An 11,028-nucleotide genomic window follows, 5' to 3' on the forward strand; every position below is an offset into this window, starting at 1 on the left:
AACTAATTCAGTTCAGGTTCATAAGTGTTTTATCTTGACAGCTCACTAAATCAAAGGTCAAATAATAGGTTTATATAAGGTTTTATATAAGTTTAACCATTAAAAAAACTTTAACATGTTGCGCATTTTTTTTTCTTTTTTGTTGTTTTTGTTGTTTGTAATCACTGAAATTAATGGAAAAAATTAAAAGGAGAATTGTGTAATGAAAATGTGACAACCATGCTATCATAGCTGCTTTGCAGTGAGGTAAAAGAAAATGATGTGCAAAAGTGGTAACATAAAACACTCTAAATACAAATTACATCTAAATGACAGAAAAATAGCTACAACATTTTATTTTAATGGTATAAAATCTCAACACACACAATACATAATTATGCCACTACAAAGAGATATAGTTATTATTTGCAAGAGCAAACAAACAAATAACCTGGAACATTTTTGATTTTTAGAAGTCAGGAAAGTTTTCAACGTTATATATGTTAAACATCAATATGTATGCTTTATTGTTGGTGATTGGTGGTTATGTGCCAAAGTAAAGATGGATGGATGGATAGAAATGTAGTTTAATGTGTGATTGCAGTCTGAAATTAAAGCAAAAGTAAAAATAGGCAATTGTAGTTAAAAAAAAAAAAAAGTTCCCATAAATGTGTGGTACTTGTAAGTTTCTTTGCTTTCACTCTTCTGTCCAGTTCATCCCAAACCAGCTCGATGGGGTCTGCAGACTGTGCTGACCCTGGATCCAGCAAAACAGCCCCAGACCATCATACTTCCTCCTCTCCTCTATGTTTGACAGTTGATGCCACACACTGTGGAAACATCCTTTCGCTTACTTGATGCCGCACAAACATCCTTCATGATGAACTGAATCTTTCCGATTTTGATTCATCAATCCATAACACTTTCTTCCAGTTCTTAGTAGTCCAATGGCAGTTTTTCATTGCCCAGGCAAGCCTCTTTGTCTTATTTTTACAATGGCCCAGGCTGCAGCTCAGATTCTTCTATTTATAATTGTAACTAAGACTATGACCACTGTAAAGCTGTTCATAAAGCTGTTGTCCTGTGACTCACCTATCACATAAGCTGTTAACTCTCAGAAACTCCTCTGTTTCAGTTGTAGCTTTGATTCTGCCAGACCTCTTCCTGTCAGAGTTTGCCCCAGTTTCTGAGTGCCTTTATACCAGTTCACTTTATAGGACTTGGCATCTTAAATTGCCCCAAATGACTGTGAAATTTGGGAATGTTGTAATATTTTTTTTTTTTCGTTTTTTTTTTTTCGCTTTTTTTTTTTACATTTACATCTCACCTTTAAAAGCCCTTTAGTATAATTTCCTTTTATGTCTGAATTAGCTGTTATCTTTTTTCCTTTTGATATACCGTATTAACACAATTGATTTGAATTTAGACGAAAACATAAAATCAGAGTAGAAAAAAGTTATATTTTTACAGTAACAACAACAAACATGTTTAATTATTAATTATATTTTCATAACCTGGAATGCAACTATAAACGCTGGTAATGCAGCTTCTGATTTGCCTATCCAAAGCGTGAAATGGACATGGTGGACCGGCGTGACCATTACATGCTTATGCGGTGACATTGGATTGATGCATCAGCTAAAGCAGTCTAAATGGTATTACCTAACAAAACACTAGTGGAAGGATATGTGGGATTTCTTTTAAATCAGGTTGAATTTGATGCTAGGATAAGTGTGACTGTTCCATTTTTTTTTTTTTCATCTTACCCTCACTGTGCGTTATTCTTACAGCACAGTAATTTTCCTGCTCTGTGTAGAAACAGCAGAGGTAACACCAAACTGCTAGGTAAATTAATCCAGATTTCAAACATCAACATCATGCAATTATTATTTTCTTCTACAACATACAGTAAAGCCCAAGTCAGACTAAAAGTAAATCTCAACATCAGAACTCCTAGTATAGCTACTATGGTGTAGAATGCTTTCTGCTTTGACTGATCAACCCTCTCTCTGTTCCCGCCCTGTGCTCCTGGGCCTGGACGAAACAAAACACAGAGAACCGAAATGCTACAGAAGGAGACGATGCATAATGATATTAATGAAATGGCAAGATCCAATATGATGGGAAAATGTTGTATCATGACTAAACCGATCCCTACAAAGCAAAACAACCAGGCACATCCAATGCTGGTATTTCTGATTTGGATCCCTCTTTCATTTTTCAAGCTGAGGTAGATGATGGGATGAACTACAGCCAAATAACGCTCCATACAGGTAAGGGTATGAAAGAAAATCTGTCCAAACCAGTTGAAATAAATTAAGAAATACCCCAATACTATCATGCGTGAATCCTTTGTGTAGATACCATAACAGATGAGGATACAGCCAGAGACACCAATCAGCTCAATCATGACCATGTGATAGGTGAAGCTATCGGAGTGACTTATCGTTGCTGCAGAACATGTAGAGCGCTTTTGTTGCCATTTTTGAAGACCATGGTAGAGGATGAAGATGGAGAGTGGGAGGAGGAGAATGACATTATTAATAGCTGCAGATGTATAGATGAAGGAATCTTGTCTGGAGAAAAGACAATGCAAGAATGGTGGTATGTAAGAGCTGACTGAGGTAGTCTGCAAGTCCAGAAGGGATTCATTGGAAGGGCAAGATGAGTTTATTGACATATCTAAAAGAGGAAAAAAAGAACAGATTCTGTCAAATATCACTACTTCTGATTTTCTTTTTTTTTTTAACTGTTTAAGAGAGGCCAAAGACTCACAGATTGCAACTCAAAATTTAAAGTCCGGATGACTATCGGAGCTCCATTTTTAAGTCCCATTCAAAAATAATATCTATTTATATAATATAACTGGAGCATGCTTTTCTGTTTCTGACTGCAGAGAAACTCATAAGCAAGCAGCAACTTTATGTAGATGAAATAAAGGTGTTGAGGGAGGAAATAACAAGAAATTTTAACTTGGAACACACTGTGCATTGCTAATGGCTAATGATTTCACCTGTTGTTATTACAAATCACTGGATTTTACTGACATGCCATGATCAGTAGTTACTGCATTCCTTTGTGTTCACCCCTTTAAAGCTCCTCCACAAAATCATAGAAAGCATGTTGGAACTGGATTGCATAGTAATTATAAGTAAACTGATTCAGATGTAAATTCTGTGGAGTTTCCCTTACCTGTTTCCATGGCAGTTTCTGTAAGTGTCCAGCCATCATTATGTGTCCATTTTAGTGTTTCACAATGCAGTTAATTACACATGCCTGACTATTAAAAAAAAACACCAACCTAATCAGTCTCCAGGCCTTCTTCATCTGTATCTGTGTGTACTTGCCTCAGATAGGATGTACTGGCTGTATATTGCAGCACCACTCCATGTCTTTTTATGTATGTACGTTCAATTCAAATGAGATTTATTTCCATAAAAGCAATAACGTAATGTAAAATGAGTGGCCTCTTAAAAACAGATCAATAGATAAGTGAGGATTTATATAAACTGTCTTTTATATAAGTACAGATCTCTTCTGTAAAGTAATGTCTGTCATGTTTTACAGTTAACTGACCCAAAAGAGCAAACCAACTCAGCTGTGCAATAAAGTGTAAAAAGGTTTATTTGCAGACCAAAATAGAAACACTTCAAGAATACACACTATTAGTAATAATGGTGTGTATACAAGTGATACAGAACGTTTTGTGTATCAGTTTATTACGGTCAGAAAATCCCTGCATGTATTACTTTATTTCAAATGCTTCTTAAATTTATCATTCATGTACACATTTACCCATCATGTCAAATTAATGTCTGTCAAAATGTTAAACAAACAAATTGCACAATAGTTATTTTAGAATTTTGAAAACCTGTTGAAATAAAGTCAGACTGCTTAACACCACCAAAGCTAAAAATTCACTCCATTTCATCCATAAATGAAGTCCTTGGAATTAAAAGAATATGTAATTAATGGAATTAAAAATGTGTAAGTGCATGCAGGTTTAGGACAATCTTTGGACTACACTTGATTTTTAAAGGTTATGAGGACGGTCTCGTAAATGTGAAATAGCCTTAATGACCTCAGTGCATATGTTATTGTTAGGAAACTGCTTAACATAATGTGTTAAAATACCTCCCTGCTCAAGAATCAAGAGTGTTATTTGTATGAAACAACTACTATCAGAGTGAAAAACTAAAACCAAACTTTTTTGTCTTCATACATGATGTGTACAGGTTGATTAAAGTTAGCACGAAGATGGGGAATAAAATCCTTCACATTAACATTGCTCTTGTTTCTTTAACTACAGGACTCATAAATGAACTATTTTTTATAAACTTTAATATGTTACAATTTTGTTATTAGACTGAAAGAGCTCTTATTATTGGCTATCATTCTTGAAACACACAAATTTGCCCGATTTGTATAGAAACAACACAGGTAACACCAGAGTGCAGGGCAGATTAAACCAGACACCACTTATTGTTGCTGTACAATGAGCACCATCATTTGACAAAAAGAGTGAAACCGAGTAAATACCCCAAGAAAACCTCAACAGTAGAATTCCAAGTATGGACACCATGGTGTAGAATGCCCTCAGCTTTGATTGGTCAACCCTCTCTCTATGTACACCCTGTTCCCCTGGGCCGGGACGGATCAAAATACACAGAACAGAAAAGCTGAAGTAGCTGATGATGGTTACAGATAAAAACCCAATAAAAAAATTCAAAATAATGACCAGTTCTTGAACCATCATTAAAACAGTGAATACAAGAGACAGCATCCAGACGCAGCCAATGCTGATATTTCTGATCATGATCCCTCTTTCATTTCTCAGGCTGAGGTAGGTGATGGGATGAACAACAGCCAAGTAGCGTTCCGCACAGGTAAGGTATTGAAAGAAAACCTCACCATAGACTGTGAAAGTATAAAGATAAAATCCTGCCTCCACTGTGTTGAAATGAACACTGTTGATACCGAAACAGCAGAGGATACACCCTAAAACACCAATAAGTGTCAGGATGGTCATGTGGTAGGTAAAGATGTCAGAGTGACACGTTGCTGAGGGGGAATTGGTACGCTTTTGTTGGATCCCATGATAGATAATAGGGATAGAGAGAGGGACGATGAGGAAGATGTTGGTAATGCTGAATGCAGTAAAGATGATGGAGCTTGGACTGGAGACAAAGCACTTCAAGGTCAAAGGTAAGTTGGAATTGATGGAGGAAAGGTTTGGATGAAGAAAGTAGTCATTCAATGAGTCTGGTGACATATCTGTAAGAGAATAAAAAGATATGACAATCAAATTTGATCAAACTCAGTAAATCTATCACTGATGGATCCATTTGTGTTGATCTAAAAAATGTGAAACCTCTCCTCTTTAAATATGTTAGGCAGTAACATGGGCAGATCTCGCACCACATTAATGTAATATAAAATACAATAATACACATTATTGTAAAATGTATTTATTGTGTGTGTGCGTGTGTGTGTGTGTGTGTGTGTGTGTGTGTGTGTGTGTGTGTGTGTGTGTGTAAGTCTGGAGATCCTTCCACCTGGGAAAACATTCCTGCTTTAATTTTTAGTAAAGAAATTATATAAAATTTTGTCAAATTGAGATATCATTTGGAGATATTTTGTGTCATTCACAGTTTTCACATTTAAATGTGTTTGTCTTGATTGTCCATGTCATGAGGAGTTAATTCATTGATAGAAATTCATCAACCCCAAAACTTAATCAAATGTAATATGTTCAAAAAAAATTCTGTTTATGTTGTCAGCATTCCCAACATGTCACATGGGTTAATTTTTAGGAAAGATGTTTATTTCAACTGTGTTTTTCAGGGGTGACAACATAATTTTTCTACTGGTAGAAAAATATGTTTTGAATTATAACTCAAAACATATTAACCTAATCATTTACAAATTATTTGATTTTGTATACCATAATATTGAGCCTGATTTTTCCCCATCACTACCCCTATCACTGTACGTCTTCATTGACTGTAATCAGCACATATGCAGAAACAATGCATCTGACTTAGATTGTACAAATTATCATGTCAAGCCAGTTAATTTAAAGTTTTACACAAAAACTGTTAAAACAGCACTCTCATTCAAAAACTTGGTAGAATAACAATGAATTCTATTATTTGAATATGTGTGTAGATAAATTGTTCATTATATATATTTGCAAAAACAACTTAATGTATCATCATTATCATTAATGTTGTTGCTTTGCCTCCAAAGTGGTTACAGTTAGATAAATATATCTTTGTAACTAAATGAAACAAGTAGTAGAATTAGTTAGTATTGGTTTTCCAAAATCATTGAATATTAGTCAGATAAAACATATATATAGTCATTGGAAACAAACAAATACCAACCTAATCAGTGAGTTTTTATAATAGTTCTCCCTGTGCAGATTCCCTGTAGAATATTTGTGCCAAATAAGTATTACCTGCTGTGTATAAGCACCCCACCTCTCTTCTCCCTTAAATCAAAGTTCAATTCAAATATATTTCTTATTTGCATTAGAAAAATATTTGAAAATGACAAAGACAAATGAATAACAAATGAATAAACACTTAACAAAGGAGCTACTACAGTACACATTACACATTACAGATACATACCCTGTGAATATATATATATATATCCTCCAAAGACCCAAACTCTTCCACGACATGCATTTTTAATTTCACTTTGATATTTGGGCACATTGGGGCCCGATAAAAAGGAAAAACAAAGAATTACCAGATTTTTTTTTTTTACCTTACATTTGTTTTTATGAAAAATGAGAGCCACATATGAGGATATTCGTTTAAATTTTGATAGAACAGTAGCAGTATAATGTCCTCGTAAGTGGATATCAGGCCCTTGTAGAGCAAAATTGAGTATTTTGGTCTAAATAACCCAAAATGTGATGTCCACATATGTGGACGCCAGATCCTAGGAGGTTAAATATATGTATATTTTTTAATTCCCGTGGGCAAGAGAGGATCCTCAAGCTCGGGGACCAGGCCTCTACAGAAAAGCAAAAAAAAAAAAAAGGAAAAAAAAGACGAACGTCTATTGTTTCTTCTCGGGTTGGACAGTGCAGCATTTGTTTTAAATGAATCAACACCCCCGAGTCATTCTAACTACCGGAAATCTCGAAGCACAGGCCGAGGCAGCGGTGTGGCAGCAATTTTTCACACCAGCCTATTAATTAATGAAAGACCAAGACAGACTTTTAATTCATTTGAAAGCCTGATGCTTAACATTGTCCACCCCAGCTGTAAAACTCAGAAACCAGTCTTACTTGTTATCATCTATCGTCCACCTGGGCCTTACAGTCAGCATACAGTCATCAAGTTTGCACCGTGGTAGGGCTCATCTCTGGGGGAGATGAGACGGTGTACAGAGCTGAAGTTCAGAGGCTGTCAGATTGTTGTGTAGATAACAACCTCAATACCACCAAGACAAAAGAACTGGTAGTTGATTTCAGAAGAAGGAAGTCTGAGCTGCAGCCTGTCAGCATCAACGGGGAGTGCGTGGAAAGGGTCTCCAGTTTCAAGTTTCTGGGTGTGCACATAGACACAGACCTCCAATGGAGCTCTAACACCTCTGTGGTTTTAAAGAAGGCCCAGCAGCGTCTCCACTTTCTGAGAATCCTCAGAAAAATGGACCTGAAGAAGGAGCTGCTGACCGTCTTCTACCGCTGCTCCATTGAAAGTGTGCTGACATATTGCATCGGTGTGTGGTTCTCCAGCTGCACCACAGCACAGAAAAAGGCACTCCAGAGGATCATCAATATGGCCCAAAAAATCATTGGACATCCTCTTCCCTCCCTGAAGGACCTGTACAGCACTCGCTGTCTCAAGAGGGCACGCAGCATCCTACGGAACGGTACACACCCAGGACACCAGGTGTTTAAGCTGCTGCCATCTGGCAGGAGGTTCATGCTGCTGAGGTCCCGAACAAACAGACTCAAGGACAGCTTTTACAACAGGGCAATAGCCCTGATCAATGCAAATAGCTGACCTGACTGGCTACCTCCCTGGACTTTTTTGGGGGGTTAACAACGGTAAAAACAGTAATAATAATAATATTTATATTTATAACAAGGTGCAATAATAATTAATGTGCAATAATAACAGTGTGCAATACAAATACACTTATTCTTCTTTTTTATCACTAAGTTATTATACTGTGTTGTGTTGTTTGTGTTGCGTTGTGATGTGTCGTATCGTGTTGTGTTGTGTTACATGTAGTGCCGACGTAGGACAGTTTTTCCAATTTCATTGTACTATGTATGACTGTGCAATGACAATAAAGACTTATCTTATCTTATCTTATCTTATTGTAGTTTTTTCAACTATATATAAATTCAGCAGTCTTATTTGGGGTGAGCAGGTGAAAGAAATGATTTGAGAAGAAAAGTTTTGTGTGCATTCAAATGAAACAAATGTGAATGTTACATGAATATAACCATAGTTCAGAGAATTGCTGCATAAGGTCTACGATCTAAGGTTTTATCATGACTGTCATGTTTTTCAGGCCAATAAATATTACAGATTAGCTTCACAGAAGTACAGTTCAAAATACTGAAGTGGACCCATAGAGCTGGTGGCTCTCAAGTCTTATTGTGTGAATCTGGCAAATTGCATTCACAATGACTAATGCGTATCTTGCAGGGATTGATATTGAGCTCTGCAGCTCATCCTATTTTTTGCAATGTATATCCTGCTTAATGAACATATACATATGTATCTGTTAAAGAGCTATTTTTAAGACCTAAAAGATGTGTAAATAAATATTTTTTTTTAACCTTCTGCTACATCTCACATTGTAAGATATAGGGTTGCCAACTCCCTGAAAAATAAATAAGGGACACCTCGTGGCCAGGGCCGGGCGACCCGATTGTCTTCACCCTTCACCCAGTGTGGTGAATTTTTTAGCTCTTTTTTTTGTGTGTGAAATTATTTTTTTAACCATTTGACTTGAAGTTGCATATTCTTTGTGATATGAACACATGGGAAACAAATGATCATTTAGCCGTTTATTTTTAGTGCAAAATGACAACATTAACACAATAAAATAGGCATCTTTCCCAAACGAAAGACTGTTATGCTAAACGTTTTGTGCAAAATGACAAAATTAACAATAAAAAAGGTCTCTTTCTTAAACAGAAGCCTGTCATGCTTAACTTTTGAGAACACAGGTATATCTTTATTAAAAAGAACTCTTTCCTGCTTAACTTAAAATTATATAAATTAATAGAAAACAACAGAAAGAAAACATTCTTGTAACAGTGCACATTTAGTGCAATTAGAAAAGTACAAACAGAAAGTCTGTGGAACACCTGTAAAGACAATATATGTGCCTCAAAGGCCTTGACTGTAGCTGAAAGTTGAAGTAAAAAAAGAGCAAACACATGAACTCAAAAGCTCAATGCTACATTAAGTGGAAACAGACCAGTTTTTCCATTTCAAGTGTTTTTTGAGCTCTTGCTGCAGTTAGGAGTTGTTTGTCTTTCAGTACTGCAGAGTAAAACTCTGAGCAAGACATATCATAATTTAGACTGACAATGAGCTCACTTCTAATTAAATCGGTAGAACATTTGTTCCACACATCAGTCCACTTATTCTTCATAAGAGAGAAAATCCTCTCCTTGACACTGAAGAAGCCTCTTCTGTGTCAACTCATCAGGGATTTTTGGCTTCAGTTGAGGTATTATTTCAGCTTTTCTAATGCTAATCAGCTGCTCCTGTTTGTAAACCCGCTTGTTACCATGATTACGCATCATAACTCATCATCATTATTAATCTATGTATTACTTTTATGTATTAGTTATCTATTTGTTGTAATCATCTATCCTTGCAGTTGTTTATTACACAAAATAAATTATATTATCACACTTCTGGCCACATAACGCTGATATTCATTGCACATGCCCATATTAACCTTAACCAGAAGGTTAAAAAAAAAAACCATGTTTACATACCATATCTGCTTCTGCTGTGGTGTGGTGGACACCCGAGCTTTCACGTCCCTCATGTTGTTCATGTGCCCACCATTAGAAGCATGCTGCTTGAGGTCAGTCAGTCCACCATGGCCTATGGAAAAAGTGCGCCGGCACAGTGCAGTGCACTTTATAGGTGTTATCGCGCACTTTTTCCAGCCAGGTGTTTTCCTTTTCCCATTCCTCCCTGTATTTTTGCAGCCTTTTTTATTTCTTTCTCGGAGGGGTACAAAAATTGCTGGTCGAAAGTGTACTGTCATCCGAGACTTGCACCGCGGTATCGCCGTTTGTTTCCCTGTAGGCCATGCTTCTTGTTGTGGTCATCTGATGTCTTCCGGTATCTTCTCCGCAAGCAACCTTTACTCGACCAACGAGATAAGCGTAATCTGAATTGTCATACTCGTGCGTAAGTGTGCTGTCAGCTCATTGGTCACAGAGCAGGAGAGGGGCTGGGAATTATGTTTTCAAACAGAGCATTAATTCCATAAACATTTATAGACTACTTTTGATTCTCACTGTATTACAGGACAAAGTGCGTCCCTGTTCAGCTCAATACGGGTCGTGTACTTTTGTTTCTAAATATGGGACGATTATGTTTTTCAAGGGACTGTTGGCAACCCTAGTAAGACACCACCAGGTAAAGATTTTGATTTATTGTTGATTTAAAAACTTGATGACCTGGTAAGTAGTTACCGGTTACTTCTTTTGAAATTTCGAATGCTAGCTGTCACCATATTTGTACTTTGGAGCCAAATGTGTTCATATTTCTAAAGTGGGTGTAACTGTAAGATATCAGGTACAAGATTAAGGGAGTTTTTGTATAAAGGAGTGGGCCAAAAACCTTCAGGAGATGTGTGCAAACCTGGTAAGCAAATATGCTTGCTATCAAGGGTTTCTCTAAGTACAAAGTCACTCAGTCTAATGCAAATCAATAAATAACTTATTAAGAGAGACATGGACCAAATTCAGATGGGGATCACATAGTTAATTCCTAAGTGTTCTAGAGCTCCTAATGTGATAAACTGACTCTGCTCGTGACACAC

The 11,028-nt window shown here is 36.5% G+C and overlaps 1 protein-coding gene across 1 annotated transcript; it reads right to left on the reverse strand.

Annotated features, from left to right (window-relative positions):
• Nucleotides 1-1,609: 1,609 nt before the first annotated feature.
• LOC146579530 (uncharacterized) lies at nt 1,610-3,181 on the reverse strand. Its single transcript, XM_085267974.1, has 2 exons — nt 3,172-3,181; nt 1,610-2,661 (listed from the first exon to the last, which is right to left on the reverse strand). Exons 1-2 carry the CDS (start codon nt 3,179-3,181, stop codon nt 1,748-1,750), a joined length of 924 nt encoding a protein of 307 aa, XP_085124100.1. The 3' UTR covers nt 1,610-1,747.
• Nucleotides 3,182-11,028: the final 7,847 nt, after the last annotated feature.

This window comes from Mchenga conophoros, linkage group LG3, assembly GCF_057382185.1.
Source record: "Mchenga conophoros isolate Kocher_MC1m ecotype Shallow Benthic linkage group LG3, M_conophoros_male_GT1.1, whole genome shotgun sequence".
Lineage (NCBI taxonomy): Eukaryota > Metazoa > Chordata > Actinopteri > Cichliformes > Cichlidae > Mchenga > Mchenga conophoros.